We start from the raw sequence: 23,461 nt of genomic DNA, 5'->3' as shown, positions 1-23,461 counted from the left end.
CTATTTGTGAGCCCTTATAGGAAATATTAAAAAGTCTTTGACATCTCCCAAGTGGTGAAAAGTTTACTTTTCCAGAAAATCTTTGAAGGAAATTTCTTGGTATGCTGTATATGTCTCACCTGTGATGTTTGGCAACACATCTGGTTTTGCTGAAATCTGTACACTGTTATGACTCATTGCTTTTTACATTAGGGTACTCGGTATGAGAAAACTCTGCCAGCTGTCCTGAAAGAAGCTGTCAACTTAATAAGAGCCAGGGCCTTGAGTCATTACCTTTTCTAGAATTTTTATGAAGAAACAGAAGCAGAGTATGGAGCTTTCTTCTATCCAGAAGTTTGCTGGTTTTCCAGAGGAAAAGTGTTAGAGTTCTCAATTAAAGTAGAAGTTTCACAAGAGAGAAGGAAAGCCTACTAAATTTGATGGGGAAGATTGGTATTGCTTTGTGGATATTTTGGTTCTTGTGATCGCAATAAAATTTTCTATCAAGACCCTTTGGTCACCGTCATGGATAGTAATAAAAACTTAGATGCTCTTTTGTCCATGACACCATTATGAAAGAGGATATTAGAGGAGGCAATTATTCTTAGAGTCAAAGAAATGCAAAATTTTTAAAGCTAAGTATATTGCCTCCCTGACTTTTAGATTAGTGAAAAACATTTAAGTTTTAATATTTTGGTATGGGTGTGATAAAATTGGTCCTTTTTTAATATTGAGGCTGTATTCATTGGTATAACTCACTTGGGTAGCCGTATGGAAGTATATATTAAAAATCACTCCTAAGGAAATATTTCAAAAGATAGAAGAAGATGTGTTAGGAAGATGTTTGTTGCAACATTATTCACTATGTAGAAAAATTGGAAGCAAACTAAATTTCTAACAGTAAGGAAACTTACTTAAAGTTAAGGGATATCCACCATATAGCCACTTCTTGGCTGTCACTGTTTGCTATGAACATTCTGTTACCTGTCTTGGTGAACATGAGTGCACATTTCTATATCAAGAAGAAGAATTGCTGGGTCCCTGGGCTTGCCTATGGTCAGCTTTATTAGATACTGCCAAATGCATCTGTGGTAGTGCCACTCCATGCCCACCACCAGTGTATGAGAGTACCAGTTATTATTCTCTGTTTTTTTCTTTTTTCACCCTTCTAGTTTGTGTGTACTGATATCACATTGTAGCTTTGCCTTGAATTTACCTGATGGCTAATGGTATTGTTCTCTTTTCATTTATTTATTAGCTATTGAATATCTTCTTTTGTGAAGAATCTTGAAGTTTTTTATACATTATTTTCTATCAGATGATTATTTTCTTATTTGTAGGGGTTCTTTTATATATTCTGGTTATGGATTCTTTTTAGATATATTTATTACAAGTATTCTCCCTTTATATAGCCTTCCTTTTTACTCCTTTATTGGTATCTTTTGCTAAGCAGACATTAACTTAATTTTAATGTTCACAGTAATTTTTTTTTTATGGTTAGTACTTTTTGTATTATCTTCTTAAATCTTTGCCCACTTGCAGGTCATGAAGATGTTCTCAAGGTTTTCTTCTAATGCTTTATTGTGTTCCCTCCTGTACATTTATATCCTCAATCCATCCAGAATTGATCTTTGTGTAGGATGTGTGAAGTAGGAGTAAAAGTGTCAAGGTACATTTTTCCACATGGACCGTATTCATTTTGAAACATGCAAATACTGGATCTTTCATTTATTCATGAAAAAAATAACACTGAAGTAGCCACCTTCCCTGAAATCAAGATGCACAATGACTTTATGGTGTTGTAGAAAAACGTACTCTTAAAGTAGTCACCACTATCTTTTAGAAGGAGAGGCAAATCCATTCTTAGAGATATTACTGAATTCCTTTTAAACACAGTAAATATTTGTTACTTGTCCTTTTAAATATATACCCAATAGTTGAATTGTTTAAAGGGAAATTAGATCTGTACCCTTCTATCATTTTCCTCTGCAGGTGAATTTTTGTTGAAGCAGCCAAAGCTAATACTAAATCCAGCCAAAAACAACTTATTGTTAGTCACAGCATAAGAGGAATCATTATGAGAAGACATCCTAGTCATTCAAAACGAGAACACAAAATCATTTGAAGTCGGGCAGCTAAATTTTACAACTCAAACTCGCTCTGGCCCACCAAGCACAAGGCAGTGATCCTTGAAGCCCGACTTCTTAAAGAAACTGTACTGATGGATGTTATTTAATGATAGAATCTTCTCTAAACATTTTCTGGGGACTGCAGTGGCTTCTGTACTTTAGAGGCTTCAGCTGTGCACTTGCCCTGTCCCACTGCACTAAGTTTTCTGAGGGCAGCACTGTGCCTATCTGGTTTCATCACTGAATCCCTAGCACATACCTAGCTCAGTGCGTGGATATTCAGTAAATTAGTTCCTTTGGGAATTCTAAGTTTTGTTTTTGAGATTAGAGGTGCTTCTGTACATGGGCCCTAAAAAGCTGTCCCCAAGTCTGTTTGTAAATTGAGTGATGTTCTCTAAGCAAGTTCCATTTCTATTAGAGGTGGACAGTTGATGGTGCTTTTGCTTTCTCAAATAATTCCCCATTCTTCACCTTATCTTTCTAAGTTGCAAGTTCCTAAAAGGAGCATTGTTCCATGGCACACCTCTCAATAGGTTAAATGATCTTCCACTTAGTTGAGAACATAAATCAGGTTTCTTAAGCTTTATGACAATATTAACCCCACCTCTAGTCAATCTGAAATCAGATGGATCTCTCCTCTCTTTTGAATACAGAGTATTTTATTTACCATCTTCCAGAGCTTAATTTGTTGCTGTTCATCATCTACCTAAAGTGTAGTTGGTATGGGTATTAGAAGAGGCATGATATCCTTAAGATCTCTAAGCTCTATTCAGGTGGATACGTATATACTGCCAACAGAGGCCAGACAGGTAAAATAAATGAGTGAAATGGACTAGGTTATAATAACGGCATTGCCACAATGATAAGTGATAACTGAGCTTCAGGACTGGGGACATTAGGGAATGGTGGATGCTATGGCAAACTGGAGTGTGACTTTTCCCTTTCAAAAGGGACATCCATTACTTAGGTACAACCACTTGGAAAACTAGCCCAGGTTTCCTTCTTTTTTTTTCTTGTGGTGTTTCAAGAGAAGCCAGAAACTCAGAATTTATGTGGAGTTTCCAGATTTTTTAAATCTTGGCAAGTACTTCAAACATTTTTGAAATAGTTTAGGCTCAAAACTATACAGGCCAAAAGGGCAAGTAAAGTACATCTGTCTGCTAATTGAGGGCCTAAGCCATATATACACTCCAATTTGCATACTATAGTACTTATCTCAGATTTGATCATCCAAAAGCAAGGTATTCTTACTATACACCAAAGTAAATTTCACATTGTATTAGTTTTCTGTTTTATAACATTACCACAAATTGAGCAGCTTAAAACGTCAAAATTTCTGAAGTGATGTGGCCAGGAACCAAGAAATGCCAGCATCTTCTAGAAGCTGGAAGGAGCAAGAAAGTGGATTCTCCCCTAGAGCCTCCAGAAGAAATCAGCTCTGCTGATACCTTGATTTTAGCCCTGCAGATGAAGCAGATCCTGAAAGAAGAGCAATAGAAGAAACATTGGTTTGCTGTTGGTTCCATGACCCAGTGGAAGAGGAACACATGCAGTCAAAACCCCAGAGAAAAGTATGAGAGAGCATCTAAACGTTCCCAGAAGGGTGGAGAATGACTAAGAAAAGCACCAACAGATGTAACAAGATAAGGAAATGGAAGAGCTCATGGATCAATGACCAGGGATGGCTTTGGGTCAGACACTCCTTCCCCACTGATATATGGAATTCACGTAGTTCTAACCTATATGCCATCCTTGGGAAGACGAGAGGGTGAGTGGAAATTTGGATCTGAACTACATTAAACATGAAATGACTTAGAAAATACTAAATTGATCAAGTCTCTGTATAACTGACTCATTTGTGTGTTCTACTATCAGGGACATGGGTGTTGAAAACTCAGAAAAGGCTGTAGACAAAGTTTACATGTATTTTATGACTGATTTTTTTGCCAAAAAATATTCTGAACAGACTAAATTCTTAGATATATTGTTAAAAAAAAGTTCTATTAAAGTAGGGAAAAAGACATTAAACTTGGAAATGTATTTTTGTTTTTATTGATTCTTTGGAAAATAACCTTTTGGGGTCTAGTACATAGAAACTGTTTGTATTTGGATATTTAGTTATGCAAAATACAAGCCAATCTTGAATGGAGGGGAAAAAAACAAAATTTCTTATCTCAGTTTCTGTAGGTCAGAAGTCTGGGCTTGGCATGACTCGATTCTCTGCTCAGGGTTTTGCCTGGCTGAAATCAAGATATCAGCTGGAGATGCGGTTCTCATCTTGGCCTGAGGCTTCTCTTCCAAGTTCACTGGTTGTTGGCAGAATTCACTTCCCTGCAGTTATAAGACTCTGGTCCTCATTTTCCTGCTGCCGATCGGCCAGGGACTGCTTTCAGTTCCTAGAGGCCGTCTGGAGTGCTAGCTCACCACCTAGATGTTTGCTTTCTTTTAGGCCAGCTGGCATGCGTCTCTTGAATTTCCGGTTCTGTGACTAACCAGAGAAAACACTCGCTTTTAAAGGGCCTACCTGACTAGGTGAGGCCCACCCAAGAAAATCGCCCTCTTGCCATATTTGTAATATAGAAGTAGTTAATTTTTTTTAAAACCAGGGGTCAGGGGTAGCATAAAAGGATCACATACCAGAGGAAATTCTAAAAGTCAGTGCACATTGGGAAAATTCAGCTTCACTAGTTAATCAAGAAAATAGAAAATTACCAAGTTTCTTTTATCTCTAATACTACTGGGGGCAGAATAAATTCATACAGCCTTTCTGAAAAGCAGTTATGTAGGTGTGGTTTATGTTAAATAAGAGCAAGTATATGAATTGATGAATAAAGAGAGAATACTGTGCTTGTGTGTGTATATGTACACAGACACATGTGTGTTCATTTAATGATGGCTGTAACCCTATGAGATAAATAGTACTATAATTTTCATTTAACAGATGGTGAGAGCCAAGGCATTGAGAGGTACCCTTCAGAGTGTTACTAGTGGTTATCTTGGTGTAATAGGATTATATAAGAATGATTTTCTTTTCTCCTTATATTCAAAATTTTTATAAAGTTTATAGAATTTTTAAAAGCACTTATAAACAGGAAAAAAAGTGGTAATAAGGCTGCCTTGAAATAAACTCTCAACCTATATTGGAGGTAGTGATGTAAATCAGTGTAACTCTTTTGGAAGGCAACATGACCCTGTAATTTTAAAAAATCTGGCCTCAATAATTATTTTAAATATGGGGGAAAAAGGCTGTGCATATGAACAAATCTATTGCATCATTATCTAAAATATGGGAAAAAATAGAAACATGAATTTCTATGGTAAAGGAATTCGTTATATAAACAATGACTTTTCCACTTAGAATTATTACAAAGAGATTATTGGTTCTAGCTCCTGCCACATTTTCCTGGGCCCCTGAACTCTATTTCCTTTGGAGCTTTCACGGACTTCTTAGCCACTTTCTCCTCAAAGGCTTCTTCCCACTCTACTGCTGTTTAAGTTTCCTGTGGTGTTGACAGCCATGCACCCAACCCCCTCCAGCATCCAGGCCTTCACATAGATGATCCACTTAACATCTAACATCTCTTCCCATTCAGAGATACAGCCTTTCCTTCTCCCAGAAGGCAAGAGATTTCTTCTCTCCCGTAGTAGACTCTAGATAGGTCATCTCAATTCTCACAGCTCCTTCTGTTTCCAAAGGATCACACCATTCTTTCTTTCAGATTTATCACCATCTCTCCGTGCCAGTTTACCCTAGGATATTTGCACCTTTTAGCCGTTATGAATAATGCTGCCGTGAGCTATCCTGTGCAAGTTTTTATGTGGACGTATGTTTGCATTTCTTTTGGGTATATGCCTAGAAGTAGAATTGTTGAGTCATATGGTAACTGTGTTTAACCATTTGAAGAACTGACAGGCTTTTTTCTGAAGTGACTGTACCATTTACCAGCAGTGTATGAGGGTTCCAATTTTTCTATATGCTTGTCAACACTTGTTGTTATCTTTTTTTATTCTAGCCATCTTAGTAGGGGTAAAGTGGTATCTCATTGTGGGTTTGATTTGCATTTCCTTAGTGGCTAATGTTTTTTTTTTTTTTTGGTGTTGCACAGTGACATTTGTCCATGATTGTGGTATCATACAGAGTATTTTCACTGCCCTAGAAGTCTTCTGTGCTCTGCTTATTCATCCCTCTTCCACAACCTCTGGCAACCATTGATCTTTTTATTGTCGCTATAGTTTTGCCTTTCTTGAATGGCGTATGGTTGGAATCAAGCAATATGTAGCCTCTTCAGATTACCTTCTTTCACTAGTGTTAGTCATTTAAAGTTCCTTCATGTCTCTTCATGGCTTGATAGCTCATTTCTTTTTAGTACTGAGTAATGTTCCATGGTCTAGATGTACCACAGTTTATCCATTCACCTACTAATGGACATCTTGGTTGCTTCCAAGTTCAGACAATTATGAATAAAGCTGCTATAAACATCCATGTGCAGTTTTCTGTGTGGACATAAATTTTCAACTCCTTTGGGTAAATACCCAGGAGTGTGATTGCTGGATTGGATGGTTAGACTGTTTAGTTTTGTTAGAAATCCACAAACTGTCTTCCAAAGTGGATGTACCATTTCGCTTTCCCATAAGCAGTGAATGAGAGTTCTTGTTGCTCCACGTTTTCACCAGCATTTGGTGTTGTCAGTGTTCTGGATTTTGACCATTCTAATAGGTGTACAGTGATATCTCAATTGTGTTTTTAATTTGCATTTCCCTGATGATAGATAATGTAGAGCATCTTTTCATATGCCTATTTGCCATCTGTATATCTTCTTTGGCCCATTTTTAAATTAGGTTGTTTTCTTATTGTGGAGTTTTAAGTGTTCTTTATATATTTTGGATAGGAGTTCTCTATCAGATGTGTCCTTTACCAGATACGTCTTTTGCAAATATTTTCTTCCAGTCTCCAGCCTGTCTTCTCAATCTCTAGACATTGCCTTTTGCAGAGCCAAAATTTTTAATTTTAATGAAATCCAGCTTAACAAATATTTCTATCATGGATCCTGCATTTTCTGTTTTATCTAAAAAGTCATAACCATACCTAAGATTATCCAGATTTTCTCCTAGGTCATCTTCTAGGAGTCTGGTAGTTTTGCATGTTACCTTTAGGTCTGTGATCCATTTTGAATTAATTTCTGTGAAGAGTATAAGGTCTGTGTCTAGATTCTTTTTTTTTGCATGTGGATGTCCAGTTGTTCCAGCACAATTTATTGAAAAGACTATCTTTGCGCTGTTGTATTGCCTTTGCTCCTTTATCAGTTGACTGTATTTATGTGGATCTTCTGGGCTCTCTATTCTTTTCCATTGATCTGTTTGTCTATTCTTTGACCGGTAGCACACTGTCTTGATTACTGTAGCTTTATAGTAAGTCTCGAAGACAAGAGGTGTCAGTTCTCCAACTTTGTTGTTCTCCTTCAGTATTGCGTTTTCCATTCTGGCTCTTTTGTCTTTATATATACTTTAGAATCTGTTTGTAGATATCCAGTAACTTGCTGGGATATTTTTCCAGATTTATTGAGAAATAATTGATATGTATCACTGTGTAAGTTTAAGGCATACAGCCTGATGGTTTGATTTGCACACATTGTGAAATGATGACCACAATAGGTTCAGCTAACATCCATCTTCTCATGTGTGTGTGTTTATATATGTATATATAATAAAAAAGAAGAAAAGAAAAAAAATTCTCCTTGTGATGAGAACCCTTAGGATTTACTCTCTTAGCACCTTTCCTATATATCATGCAGCAATGTTAACTATAGCCATCATGTTGTGCATTACATCCATAGTACTTAATTTATCTCATCACTGGAAGTTTGTACCTTTTGACTACCTTCTTCAAATTTCCCCTCCCCCCACCCTCCACCTCAGGTAACCACAAGTCTGATCTCTTTTTCTATGCGTTTGTTCTTGTTTTCGATTCCACATATAGGTGAGATCATATAGCATTTGTCTTTCTCCGTCTGACTTATTTCATTAAGCATAATGCCCTCAAGGTCCATCAGTGTTGTTGCACGTGGTAGGATTTCCTCATCTTTTATGGCTGGGTAATATTCTTTTGTGTGTATATGTACCACAACTTCTTTATTCATTCATCCATCTTTGGGCACTTAGTTTGTGTCCATGTCTTAGCTATTGTTAATAATGCTGCTGTGAACATGGCAGTGCAGATACCTTTTTAAGTTAGTGTTTTTGTTTCCTTTGGATATATTCCCAAAAGTGGAATTGCTGGATCATATGGTAGTTCTGTTTTTAATTCTTGGAGGATCCTCCATACTGTTTTCCATAATGGCACTACCAGTTTACAGTCCCACCAACAGTGCACAAGGATTCTCTTTTCTCCACATCCACACCAGCATTTGTTACCTCTTGTCTTTTTGATGATCGCCATTCTAACAGGTGTGAGGTGATATCTTTTTGTAGTTTTCATTTGCATTTCCCTAATAACTAGTTATGTTGAGCATCTTCTCATGTACTTTCACATATCTTCTTTGGAAAAGTCTATTCAGGTCCTTTGCCCATTTTTTTTATTGCCTTTTTTTTTTTTTGGCCGCACAGGGCGGCATGCGGGATTTTAGTTCCCTGACCAGGGATTGAACCCATGCCCCCTGCAGTGGAAGCATGGAGTCTTAACCAGTGGACCACCAGGGAAGTCCCCTTTGCCCATTTTTTAATTGAGGTGGTTTTTTTTTTGTTTTACTATTGAGTTGTGTGAGTTCTTTATATATTTTGGATATTAACCCCTTATCAGATACATGGTTTGCAGATATTTTTCCCATTCCATAGGTTGTCTTTTCACTTTGTTGATGGTTTCTTTCGCTCTAGGGAAGCTTTTTAGTTTGATATAGTCCCACTTGTTTATTTTTTATTTTGCTGCTTGTGCTTTAAGTGTCATGTCCAAAAGATCATTTCCAAGACCCATGTCAAGGAACTTTTTGGTTTTTTTAAATTTTTGGCTGTCTTCATTGCTGCGCACGGGCTTTCTCTAGTTGCGGCGAGTGGGGGCTACTCTTCATTGCAGTGTGCAGGCTTCTCATTGCAGTGGCTTCTCTTGTTGCGGAGCACTGGGCTCTAGGCACATGGGCTTCGGTAGTTGTGGCTCACGGGCTTTAGAGCTCAGGCTTAGTAGTTGTGGTGCAAGGGATTAGTTGCTCTGTGGCATGTGGGATCTTCATGGACCAGGGTTCGAACCTGTGTCCCCTGCATTGGCAGGTGGATTCTTAAGCACTGCGCCACCAGGGAAGCCCCTCAAGGAACTTCTTATGCCTTTGTTTTTTATTCTAGAAGTTTCATGGTTTCAGGTCTCACATTTAAGTCTTTAAAAAATATTTATTTATTTGGCTGTGCCAGGTCTTAGTTGTGGCACACGGGATCTTCATTGCCGCATGCGGGATCTTCATTGTGTCATGCGAGATCTTTAGTTGTGGCATGCGGGATCTAGTTCCCTGATCAGGGATGGAACCCGAGCCCCCTGCATTGGGAGCACAGAGTCTTAACTGCTGGACCACCAGGGAAGTCCCTCACATTTAAGTCTTTAGTCCACTTTGAGTTAATTTTTGTGAGTGGTATAAGATAAGAATTCAGTTTCATTCTTTTACAGATGAATATCTAATCATCCCAACTTGCTGGCACTTTTATTCAGATTGAATCTATAAATTAAGTTGGGAAGAACTGACATCTGGACAACATTTAGCCTTCCTGTCCATTAACATGGAACATCTCTCCATTTATTTAGTTCTTTGATTTTGTTCTTCAGAGTTTAGTAATTTTCCTCATGTAGATCTTATACATATTTTGTTAGATTTATACCTAAGTATTCCATTTTGGAGGGTGCTAATGTAAATGGTATTGTGTTTTTAATTTTAAATTCCACTTGTTCGTTGTCGATATATAGGAAAGCAAATGATTTTTGTATATTAACCTTGCTGTAATCACTTATTAATTAAAGGAGTTTTTGTTATTTCTTCTAGATTATCTACACAGATGATTGTGTCATCTATGAACAAAGAGAGTTTTATTTCTTCCTTCCCAATCTGTATGATCTTTTTTCCTCTTTTCTTGTCCTATTATGTTAGCTAGTACTTCCAGTATAATGTTAAACAGGAGTGGTGAAAAGGGACATTTTTTGCCTTGCTCTTGATATTGGGAAAACTTTTAATTTCTTACTATTAAGTGTGATGTTAGCTGTAGGTTTTTGGGGGGAATGTGCTTTATCAAGTTGAGGAAGTTCTCCTCAATTCCTAGTTTTTTTAATCATGAATGGATGTTGGATTTTGTCGAATGCTTTTTCTGCATCTATTGATTTGATCATGTGGTTTTTCTTTTATAGCCTCTTGATGTGATGAATTGCATTGATTTTCAAATGTTGAACCAGGCATGCAAGATTTTCAAATTTTGCATGCCTGGGATAAATCACAGTTGATCATGGTGTGTAATTGTTTTGTACATTGTTGAATTGTATTTGTTAATATTTTGTTGAGTATTTTTACATCTATTTTTATGAGCGGTATTGGTCTGTAGTTTTCTTGTAATGTCTTTGGTTTTGGTTTTAGGGTAATGCTGGCCTCATAGAATGAGTTAGGAAATATTTCCACTGCTTCTGTCCTCTGAAAAGAGATTGTAGAGATTTAGTGTGATGTCTTTCTTAAATGTTTGATGGAATTCACCAGTGAACCCATATGTGCCTGGTGTTCTCTCTTTTGAAAGACTATTAATTATTGATTCAATTTCTTAAATAGATATAGGCCTATTCAGATTGTTTACTTCTTGTATGTGTTTGGCAAGTTGTGTGTTTCAAGGACCTGTACATTTCGTCTAGGTTATCAAATTTGTGGACATAGAGTTGTTAATAGTATTCTTTTATTATCCTTTTTAATATTATGATGTCCCCACTTTCATTTCTGATATTAGTGATTTGTGTCCTCTTTTTCTTAGTTAGAGGCTTACTGACTTTCTTTTCAAAGAGGCAGCTTTTAGTTTCATTAATTTCTCCATTGTTTTCCTGTTTTCATGTTGATCGATTTCTGTTCTAATTCTTTTCTTCTGCTTACTTTGGATTTAATTTGCTTTTTTTTTCTAGTTTCCTAAGGGCTAATGATTTTTCAAACATTTTTATTTGCCCAGAACATGGATTCTTTTAGACTATAAACCAGTGTGTCATGGGTTTTATGGTGATTAATATTTGATTAGCTTTTATAATTATATTTTTCTATATCCATATACTGTTTTTTGAAATTCTTCTCTTATTTATCCATGAGAAACTTCTAACAAATTTGGCTGGCTTTGAGAGCCATCAGCAGAACCTATAATTGTTGGCAGTTAAATGCTTCTTGTTGATTCAGGAGTACCTTTGAATAACTAATTGGGGAAAGCAGTTAGAGAATTAACGAGTATATTGGCCCAGATTAAGGATGAATTTTCTTCTTTCTTTCCCAGAGTATTTTGCCAAGTGCTTGTATTACTTGTATAATGGGTAAAACCTGTGATCAAAGGCAAGCCAAGTGAGGAGAGATACCATCATCCTGGCTGGGAATAAGAGGTGAAAATAGGTGTTTATCTGGTATATATTGATCTCACTTAAGCAAGGAGAGCTGTTGCACTTTTCTTTTCTTCTTGTTATTTTTTTAAATTGGGATTCTTTAGGACTGCCTATTGAGTTTCACAGAAAAAGAGGGGTTTTAAAAAAATGTTCTGTTTCTACCACAGATTGAATTTATACACATTTCAGTTGACAAGAGAACCCTAAATAAACAAGAGGTAAAACTGCAATGCTAATAGAAAATACTTTTATGATTATGTCTATATTATAAAAGGGTTAAAAAAATTTTTGTGTCACTTCAAGAATATATTTTTGTCAATTATTTATTTTCATAGAGCACTTTCACTTTTAAATCTAATAACTTGGAATTTCCTAGTATTTGTATACATGATATAATTTTTATAAAGTAAGGATACTTCTGTGTGTCATGATCATATTCTTTATGATCATTTAAATATGACCTTTTTTGTTTGTATCTAAAAGTATCTGAAAAGTCAGTATTTGTACTGAGCACCTTTATGAGCCTTGTAATAAAATCCTTAAATGGCAAAGAACAGCTAGTGCTGGTAAGCCCAGCTGAACCTGTTGTTCATTTTTACAAGAGTTAACTGGTTTATGTAAAGATTCTAGCTGATACAATTTTTCTTCCTTTTACCTATTCCCACTGGGCCTTAAGATTTAATGTGATGGGCCCTGGCTCTGCACACATTTGGTTTTGCTAACAAATTATACAATGTCTAATATTTTTAGTATTTGAGGTAATATTTGGAATAACATGAAGTACATATTATATTGCTCTGTTTTAATATTAGGTCATTATTTTTTAATATTTAGTATTCAAAAATAATACAGTATTTAATATTTGTCCTATTTATCAGACTGTTTCTAAGTTATTTAGTATTAAACAATCTAAAGACTTAATCATCTTTTCTTCTTGTATATTCAGATAATAACTGTTATAGGGTTCTTTGTTGTTTTACTTGAAAGTTAAAAATATTAATAGCTATATTTAAATTGCATTCCATATTTAGCAATAGAAGGCTTTTTTTTTTTTTTTTTGCACAGTAGGTGTTTTTAAAGAAAGAATGAGCAAGGACTTCCCTGGTGGTACAGTGGCTAAGACTCCACACTACCAATGTATGGGACCCGGGTTCAATCCCTGGTAGGAAACTAGATCCCACATGCCGCAACTAGGAGTTTGCATGCTGCAAATAAAGATCCGGCACTCGGCAACAAAGAGCCGGAGTGTTGCAACTGAGACCCGGCACAGCTGAATAAATAAATATTTAAAAAATAAAGAAAGGATGAGCAAGACATATTTTATATTGAACACCATAGCAAACACCTAAGACCTGTGTGTGTGTGTGTGTGTACACTCGTGCGTGTATGCACACCTTGATGTTTGGTATTCAGTTTTTTCAGCTGTCAGAAGGGGCATGAAATAGATCTCTGAAGTTCTTGTTCTGCTGTGTCTGATTCTGTGACCTATTTTTTCTTTGTGCAAAACACCTCACAATAAAAATTGTTTTAATGTTTGCATTTCTTTTGAAAGCTTTATCGAGATACAATTTATATACCATAAATTTCACCTATTTTAAATGTATAGTTTGATGAGTTTTAGTATATTTATATAGCTGGGTGAACATCACTAAAATGCAGGTTTAGAAATTTCCATCACACCAAAAAGTTCCCTTGTGCCCATTTAGAGTCAGTTCCCACTTCACCCCTGGTCCCAAGCAGCCACTGATCCTATGTTTTATCTTTTTTTTTTGCCTTTTCTAGAAATATCATAAATGGCTTCTTCTATTTAGTATAATGTTTTTGAGGTTCATCATTTTTGTTTTGGGCAAATAAAAGATAACTAGAAGTGGAATTGTTGGGTTGTATGAAATGTATGATATGTATATTTTATGTTTAACATGTTAAGAAACTGCCAAAATTGTTTTTCAAAAATGGCTGTGCCCTTTATGATTCCATCATCAGTGTATGAAGGTTTCAGTTTCTCCACATTCTTACCAATATTTGGTTTTGTCAGTCTTTTTGATTATAGCTAATCTAGTGGGTATGTAGTGGTATCTCCTCATTAGTTTTAATAATGCATTTCTTTAATGACTAATACTGTTGAGCACCTTTTCATGTGCTTATTTGCCTTGAGTGTATCTTCTTTGTTAAAGTGTCTGTTTAAATCTTTTGCCCATTTAAAAAAATTGGATTGATTGAGTTACAGGAGTTTTTTACACATTTCAGATGTGAGGTCTTTATCAGATTAATGTTTTGCAAATATTTTTTCTTAACCTGTCGTTTTTTTCATTTTCTTAATGGTGTCTTTTAAAGAGCAAACATTTAAAATTTTGATAAAATCCTAATTATTATTTTTCTTCAGTGGATTATGCTTTCGGTTTTGAATCTAAGAAATCCTTGCCTAACCCAAAGTCACAAAGTTTTCTTTTATGTCTTCTTGTAAGAGTTTTATAAGGTTAGTGCTTAGAGTTAAATCTATGATCCATTTTGACTTAATTTTTGTGTATATTGTGAAGTTCTAAGTTGTGTTTTCATATTGATATCCAACTGGCTTAGTACATTTGTTGAAACGACTGTTCTTTCCCTGTTGACACTTTTGTCAGAAATCAGTTGATAGTTGTAAGTAGGTTCATTTCTGGACTCTCTTCTGCTCCATTCAGATTAATGTAGATATTTGCCCTTACGATGATGCCACACTCTTCTTGATTACTGTAGTTTTATATAGTAAGTTTAAAAGCAGGTAATGTAAGTCTCTCTACTGTCTTCTTTACTAAAATTATTTTGGCTATTCTATATGGATTGCATTGAATCAGTAGATCAACTTGGGGAGAACTGACATCTTAACAATATTGAATCTTCTAGTCCATGAACTTGGTATATCTCCTGATTTATTTAGTTCTTTAATTTTTTTCAGCAGCTTTGCATATTTTAATGTACAGGTTTTGAATTTCTTTTTTTTAAATGTATCTTTTAGTTAATCTTTTTGTTGCTATTATAAATTAAGCTTTAAAAATTTCATTTCAGATTGTCACTAGTTTATGGAAATAAAATTGATTTTTTAAAATTGAAGTATAGTTGATTTACAATATTATGTTAGTTTCCAGGTACACAGCATAGTGATTGACAGGTTTTTTTTTTTTTGCAAGTTATATTCCATTATAGGCTGTTACAAGATTTTGAGTATAATTCCATGTGCTACGCAGTAAATCTTTGTTGCTTATCTACTTTATATACAGTAGTAGTTTGTATTTGTTAATCCCATACTCCTAATTTTTCCCTCCCCACCTCTCTCTCCCCTTTGGTAACCATAAGTTTGTTTACTGTGTCTGTGAGTCTGTTTCTGTTTTATAATGAATTCATTTGTATTATTTTTTAGATTCCTCATATAAGTGATACCATGTATTTGTCTTTCTGACTTCAGTTAGTATGATATTCTCTAGGTTGCTGCAGGTAGCAATATTTCATTCTTTTTTGGCTGAGTAATATTCCATTGTGTGTGTGTGTGTGTTTGTGTGTGTGTAGTGTGTGTATACACATACACATACATACCACGTCTCTTTTTTTGTCTTTTTTTCTTTCTTTTTTTTTTTTTTTTTTTTTTTTTTTTTTTTTTTTTTTTTTTTTTCCGGCTGTGTCGGGTCTTTGTTGCAGTGTATGGGCTTCTCTCTCTAGTGGCCTGTGGGTTTTCTGTCTCTAGTTGTGGTGTGTGGGCTCCAGGGCACATGGACTCCAGAGTGCTTGGGCTCCAGAGTGCCTGGGCTCTGTAGTTTGCAGCATGCAGGCTCAATCGTTGAGGCACGTGGGCTTAGTTGCCCCGTGGCATTTGGGACCTTAGTTCCCCGACCAGGGATGGAACCCGCGTCCCCTGCATTGGAAGGTGGATTCTTTACCACTGGATCACGAACAAAGTCCCATACCACATCTTCTTTATCCATTCATTTGTTGACAGATGCTTAGGTTGCTTCTGTGTCTTGGCTATTGTAAATAGTGCTGCTATATTATGAACATTGGCGGGGGGAGGGAGGTGCATGTATCTTTTCAAATTACGGTTTTCATCTTTTCTGGATATGTTACCAGGAGTGAGATTGCTGAATCATATGGTAGCTCTATTTTACAGTTTTCCATAGTGGCTGCACCAATTTACATTCCCACCAGCAGTGTAGGAGGGTTCCCTTTTCTTCACACCCTCTCCAGCATTTATCATTTGTAGATTTTTTGATGATATCATTCTGACAGGTGTGAGGTGATAACTCACTGTAGTTTTGATTTGCATTTCTCTAGTAATTAGTAGTGTTGAGCATCTTTTCATGTGCCTGTTGGCCATCTGTATGTCTTCTTTGGAGAAATGTCTATTTAGGTCTTCTGCCCATTTTGATTAGGTTATTGTTTACAATTGACTTGTATATCGACCTTGTGACCTTATCTCCCTTACCAGTTCTGATGGGGGTTTTGGTTGATTATTTAGCATTTTCTACTCACATGAAAATGTATAGTCCTTGAAAATGGACATCAAGTGATGTTCAACTTAAAATACTTTTAGAACTTTTTATTCAGAATTTGTTAAAGTTACCAGGCACATAAGAAAAACCCATTTTTGCTTTTTTCGGTCTCAGACATGGGCACACCACAGAAGGATGTTATTATCAAGTCAGATGCACCCGACACCCTATTAGTGGAGAAGCTTGCAGATTATATAGCATCCTATGGCTCAAAGATGATTATGAATACTGTATGTCTGAATATTTGAGAATGAATGGCATCTATTGGGGTCTGACTGTAATGGATCTCATGGGACAGCTACATCGCATGAATAGAGAAGAAATTCTGACATTTATTAAGTCTTGTCAACACGAGTGTGGTGGAATAAGTGCTAGTATTGGACATGATCCTCATCTTTTGTACACTCTTAGTGCTGTCCAGATTCTTACTCTCTATGATAGTATTAATGTTATTGATGTAAATAAAGTTGTGGAATATGTTCAGAGTCTACAGAAAGAAGATGGTTCTTTCACTGGAGTTATTTGGGGTCCCACTAAGCAGCTGGTCTAACTGGAGTTAATCGTCTGCTGGAAGTTCCAGCATGCACTGCGCTAGTTATATCAGCGTACAGGAGTACTGGAACAGAGGGGGCCAGTCTAAAAGATAAGGGCTGAATGCAGTGCAGGCAGGAGAGTCCAGCTGTTTCATGGGATGTGAAAATCTACTTTTATATAATAGGGAGAAATCAACACAAGATTCTCTTTTTGTGCGGTGGCAACTTTGGCTCTATTGGGGAAGCTGGATGCTATTAATGTGGAAAAGGCAATCGAATTTGTTTTATCATGTATGAACTTTGATGGTGGATTTGGTTGCAGGCCAGGTTCTGAATCCCATGCTGCGCAGGATTCCGGGCTATTACTAGTCAGTTGCATCCAGTAAATTCTGATTTACTTGGTTGGTGGCTTTGTGAACGACAGCTTCCATCAGGTGGACTCAATGGAAGGCCAGAGAAGTTACCAGATGTATGCTATTCTTGGTGGGTGTTGGCTTCCCTAAAGATAATTGGAAGGCTTCATGGGATTGACAGAAACTGCACAGTTTCATGTCAAGTAGCATGTCAAGATGAAGAAACGGGAGGATTTGCGGACAGGCCAGGAGATGTGGTAGATCCTTTTCACACTCTATTTGGAATTGCTGGATTGTCACTTTTGGGAGAAGAACAGATTAAACCTGTTAGCCCTGTTTTTTGCATGCCTGAAGAAATACTTCAGAGAGTGAATGTTCAACCTGAACCTAGTGAGTTAGATTAGATCCCTTGATGCAAAAGGTGCTTAGTGTAGTTTTACTGTCTTAACATTTCAGTATTTGAAGTGCTTAACAAACTTAATGGCTGCCATGTTAATATTTTGTACATGAATTGTGTTGATTTTAATAAATTATATAATTATACATATTGTAAATTAGAGACGTTTATTGTATCTTCAGCTTTCCATTTCCTTCTGGAATGCTGTTATTCTGAGCGTAATATTTTGTTTATGCTTCAATATATTTATCTTGTTTGTCTCCATAACAGCAAACTGAGTTGAACTCTATTTAGCTGATGAAGTCTTGTGTTCTGATTTTCCCATGTACTCCCTTGATATGTTATATATAACTATAGTTAATATAAATTGGTCTTTGTCAATGAGAATGTTAACTGATAAAGAATTGATGAACCCCATAGGAATTAAAAGATGAAAAAAAATAAATGGCTGAAATTTGGGAATAAAAAAAAGAAAAACCCATTTTTATTAGTTATTGGTGGATATCTTGCTCTAATTTTTTTTCTGCCCTTTTATCTTAATAAACTTAGATCTGTACTGAGGGAGGATATGTTATTTTTTACATGTCTGTTAGACATTAAAGGATAAAAGTTGGTAGGCAGTTAGATACATGCATCTGAAGTTCAAGGAAGAGACTATGTAGAGGTATAAATGTGAATTGTCATATCATAGTTAAAGCTGTAGGACTAGATATGATCACCTAAAGGGGTTGACAGAAGTCCAACAATTCTTGGAAGAAAACTTGAGAAGGTCTGTAAAAGGTTTAAGGGGTGCCCGGAGCTCAAGAATCTGTTCCCCCTTGGGGAACATGTTAAGAATACTACTGCTTGACTGTCAATTCACTTATGAGCCACCTGCCTGCATGAAATGCTTTAAGTTAATTTGTTATAATTCCTTGTCATAGTTTTAAAGAGTATAAATATATTTCACAGGAAACTGAGTCATTATAAGGTCAGTGATGCCTGTATACACTGTTTTTCCTTTTGAATCATTTGAACAGTTATTAGTTGGAATTTTTTTCTCTCCAGAGTAATGTGAGTTTTTCATCATTAAACATTCTAGTCATTTTAGATTAATTTAATGCCCAGTTTGGTATATTATTATGATTCTTTTACCTACATTGTAAATATTATTGACTTCATGAATCACACCAAATATCTGCTTTTCTTTGATTCCTAGGCAAATACTGTGGTCTGGGGTTGCAAATGAACCATTCAATTGAATCAAAAAGCAATGAAATTACAGTGCTGTTCATGAGTGGAATTCATGTTTCTGGACGAGGATTTTTGGCTTCTTACTCGGTTATAGATAAGCAAGGTAATTTTCACTTTATATCATGATTCCCACATTTTACAGTTTCTGAAAACAAAAATGCAATGTTTTCTTTGAGTACCTGTTATCTGAGTTTGGAATACAGTAGGAAGACTGAACAGTTAATACGACATACATAAATCTGACAAAATTAGATCAGTTTCAGAATTTTAAAAATTAAGTATATTAACTTTTTATATACTTACCTTTCCTTAGTAGAAGAAATATTAAGTTTTCCACCTTTATAAGATTGGAACACAAATGATAATAACTTTAAAATATCTATCAGTGGGTCTTCCCTGGTTGCACAGTGGTTGAGAGTCTGCCGGCCGAGGCAGGGGACACGGGTTCGTGCTCCGGTCCGGGAAGATCCCACATGCCACGGAGCGGCTGGACCCATGAGCCATGGCTGTTGGGCCTGCGCGTCCGGAGCCTGTGCTCCGCGGCAGGAGAGGCCACGGCGGTGAGAGGCCCACGTACCGCAAAAAAAAAAAAAAAAAAAATCGATCAGTTACTGAAATGTATCAATTTAAAGCTTTATTATCCACAGTTTACCACTTCATCTTACTGTGTTAAAAACCATATTACCATTCTTTTCAAAGAAGAGACTTGCATAGCACCAGGAATAACCTGGGGAATGCTCTCTGAGACACTACAAGATAAACATGAGATATTTTCTAGATTGTTAATATTTAGAATCTGAAGGGGGGAATTAAAAGCAAGGCTATTAAGTGAAATAGATACACACTATCTGTCTAATTAAAGTTTCATTAAGAGTGTGAGAGAGGAGAGCTGTTCTGTGTGAAAAAAGGTCTATTTTCCCTTAATTTCTAAGCTATGGAACAATGTTTGAAGACTAATAAAATCCCTTAGAGTGAAAAAGAAAACTCATTTGCATGGAATAATGGAAAGAAAAGAACTGGAAATGTTATGCTAAATGAACAATTAATATATTTGACAGAACGAGGAAAACTAAGGCAGTGTGGTGTTGTAGAAGGGGCACTAGGTAGCCCTGGAATCAAAGCCTGCCATTGCCATGTACTAAGCAAGTGACCTCTGACCAGTCATTTCACCTCTGTCAGTTTCATCTGTAAATGGGTTAGTTGTGAGGACTAAATCTAATAATACATGTTTAGTGTCTGTAGGCACATAACATAGTAGGCAGAAGACAAATGTTAGTTTCCCCCCTTTGACTGCTGTACACACACACATCTCACTTTCCCCACTCCTGCCCCGCCCGCCACCATCAGAAGAGTAAGGTAGAAAACACAGAGTGAAATGATAGCTTTCCATCCTTTCGGTTTTACTTTGTGAAAGTCTTGGGTTGATGGGTGAGAGGATAGAAGATAATTACTTTGCTTCTTATTCTTCTTAAGTTTCTTGGTCACAGTATCAGGTTAAATTATTTATTTTGTGTTTTCATATTTTCCCCTTTCTCTGTTTGTTATTTATTGAGTTAAAGGTTTCTGGAAAATAAGTATCTCCTCTTTAGAAAAAAAAGTTTCTTACATTGGATATTTAAATTATGGAGCTTTTGATCCACGGAAACCTAAATGCCCTTATTAGAGTTTCTTAAGAATTGACAATCATCTCAGATACCACAATCAGTATATTGTAGACTTATATACATCTATGCCAGATTTAAAATGGCTATGTCACTATTTTAGATGACTCTTAGCTTCCAAAGATTTTTTCGAAATATCCACCTTAATCAGGAACTTCTTTATAGTAACACTTTACAAAGTCATAATCATCTTGGGAAATCCTCATCTCACAGCTTGCTCCTGAATTTTTTCTTAATGTTTTTGTGCGTTCTTACCCATCCATCAAGCATTTGTTTCATTTGAAGTGAATTGGCTAAGTTCAAGAGAACACTGGTTGAATTTCATATTACTTCTTCTTGGGTGGCCTTTCAGACATAATTTCTTCTAATGGCTCATTCATTTGAAGGCTGGTGCACTTTGGTTGAGAGTCTCAGTTTGTTTCCATCCAGGAAACTTAGCTGCCACGCTGAATTCCATGAATATTTTCAAGGAACATCACTACATGTCCCCAGCTTAATAACCTAGTTAACGGTTTAGGGTATTTGGGAATGAAAAAGTTGTGAAAAATCTTGCTTCACTGGCTTCGTCATTTGTTAAACTGTCACAAAGACTTGTTAACGTTATAGTGTGATGTGTGGTTGATACAGCCATGATTTTGTGTAAGATAGACTAATTTTCATTACTTCTTACAAGAGCCCATTGCAAAATTATATTCCCTTCAGTGCCTTATTTCCTGCAATAGGCCTGGCACCGGGAAAACAGCAGTAAATGAGACAGACGCAATCACACCTTCACAGGGCTTACAGTACAGGGTTGGAAAAAGGCATTAAACACATGGTTACTTAATTGCAGTTATAAGTATGATGAAGGAAACATTCAAATAATGAGAGGCCAGAAGGGTGCAGGGAGTAGAAGATTGGTGAAGAGCAAAGCTCTCCTGAAGAAACCACTTCTGAGCCCAGAACCAAAGGATTAATTGGAGGTTCCAGACATACAGGGAAGAACATTGTAGGGAAGAGAGCAGCAGGTGCAAAGGCCTTAGGGTGGGAAGGAGCTTTGGAGGAACTGGAAAAATAACCAGCACAGCTGGGGTGAAATGAATGAGTGGTAAGTCACATTATTCAGGGCCTTGCAGAAAATGTAAGGGTTGGAGTTTTATCCCCAAAAAAGTGCATGGAAGCTGTTAGAGCAGGGTAGTGATGTGACTGGATTTATGTTTTTGTTTTTACGATTCCCTGATCTGTGAAGAATGGGCCCAAGAGAGAGAGGAAGAATTGTAGGGAGGCCAGGTAAGAGGCTGTTTAGAGGGGACTGGATCAGAGATGACCAAATTAAGAGATCTTGCTATAAAAGTAGCTCCAGAATTAGGCCAGATTCTAATTTAATTCTTTTTAAAGACTTTTGAACCAGACATATCTTCTACAGGGAAACATTTCAAAGGATTAATATTCATTCTACCTGAGTTTATGTTGAAGTAAGAGGCTTCAGATACAAAGAAGCTTCTTGGATGAGGTGCTGAGCTGCTACAGTGCCTCGGTGATGTCTGGAGCACTGTACCTGGTGTGCTCTTCACTTTAGGGTCTAGTTTTTATAACTTTAATGGTTTTATTCCTCTCTGTTATTTTTAATGATCTTTGAGCAGTAGTTTCCAGTCTTTTACATTGACAATTACCACTTTTAATTTTCACCTGGAAACCTCATTTTTGAAAGATTTTATCCACCAGTGAAAGGAAGTTTTCCTGTTTCTATTGAGTAGCAAAGAAAGACAGATAAAAATATTAATCAACACTTCAGTAATAATTAGAGGATTAGTAATTTACTCTGAGTTGGTATAATTCCATCAGATTCGAACTAGACTTTCTGAAATTGAAATTTTCATCTGAAAATGAAGATGTACGTGGATCCTAGACATATCCTGGGCAACATATTAGCAACCACTGTTTAGAAGTTCTGTAGAGAGAAACTCCTTAGTTACTGCTGGTCTTACTGAGAGAGTCAAAGCCAGCCACTCCAGACTCAGTAACTCAGTTCTTTTAATCCAGAATAATAAATGATACCGACATTTTCATTCTAAAATGTAAATGTAAAAAACAGTAGTTACCACTGGACTTGAAAAATAAAATAAATTTTATAGGTGATTTGCTCTAAATTCCTGGTTTTGAATCTGTTCAACATAAACCACTTTCTAAGAAAAGCTCAACATTTCTAGGATGACTCTGGGCAATAATTTTTTAGGTAATTTTAGTTACGGAACAATGAGCTCAGAAGGCATGTCTGCATTTGCATTGATAGCTTCTGGTCTTTTAAGGCAGCCTCTGTTTGTTATGTGCCATCAATTTGGGGTGGGGTGTGTATCCGTGTGTGTGTACACATATATATGTGTATGACCAGCTGAAAAGTGATAGTCTGATATTCCTTTTTTAGAACATGAATTATCACTTAAAAAGTAATGTTAAACCTCATTACTTCAAATTTTACCAATCCAGAATTTTGTATTGGTCACTCTAAAGTTTGCCTTTATTTTTTTAGGAAAAAACAGGAACTAGTTTAAAATTACATGTGAAATAAAATGATCCAATGTAGATGTATTAACATGCTGCCTAATTGGAACTCATAAACACTTGTTTATTCATTGCCTCCTGACAATGTGCTTAGGACTTGGGGACAGCTGAGCCTGACAAATATTCCCATTTGACAGGGTTATTATTGCTATATGCTGGGTTATTTTTAGACTTAACACCGATAGTATAAAAGGTTTTAATTGCTACATTCTTTAACCACATTTTTTTGCAAATATTTTCCATTTCTTCCATCTTCCATCGGATTATATTAACTTGTAAATGAAACCTAAGGGTGGAATAGAGAACTCCTTTCTAATAGAGTCCAGATTTCTGTAACTGGTTTTTTTTTTCCTGCATGGGATGTTTTTGGTTTTGAAAATAGAGCATGAATTCCTTAGATTTTTTGCTACCTTAATTGTACAGTAATTTTATAGCATCCTTTCTGTTTTGAGTGCTACACTTAGCTATGTTTCTATTTTTAGTTTTTCTGTTGCGTTCCTAATTTTTGTTGTTGTGTCTGGCAAACGTTTTA

General features: G+C 36.1%; 1 protein-coding gene and 1 pseudogene across 1 annotated transcript in view; both read left to right on the top strand.

Moving 5' to 3' along the window:
* DCBLD2 (discoidin, CUB and LCCL domain containing 2) overlaps nucleotides 1-23,461 on the top strand; it is a 71,210-nt gene that overhangs the window by 13,759 nt on the left and 33,990 nt on the right. Inside the window, exon 2 of the mRNA XM_024759283.1 lies at nucleotides 18,693-18,830. Within this exon, the coding sequence (XP_024615051.1) occupies nucleotides 18,693-18,830 (138 nt within the window). The remainder of the gene's footprint in view (nucleotides 1-18,692; nucleotides 18,831-23,461) is intronic.
* LOC112409223 (geranylgeranyl transferase type-2 subunit beta pseudogene) lies at nucleotides 16,328-17,501 on the top strand (annotated as a pseudogene).

The sequence above is a fragment of the Neophocaena asiaeorientalis genome, unplaced genomic scaffold (genome assembly GCF_003031525.2).
Source record: "Neophocaena asiaeorientalis asiaeorientalis breed wild unplaced genomic scaffold, Neophocaena_asiaeorientalis_V1.1 scaffold197, whole genome shotgun sequence".
In the NCBI taxonomy this organism is placed as follows: Eukaryota; Metazoa; Chordata; class Mammalia; order Artiodactyla; family Phocoenidae; genus Neophocaena; species Neophocaena asiaeorientalis.
This window is presented reverse-complemented; position numbering and strand designations above follow the sequence as displayed.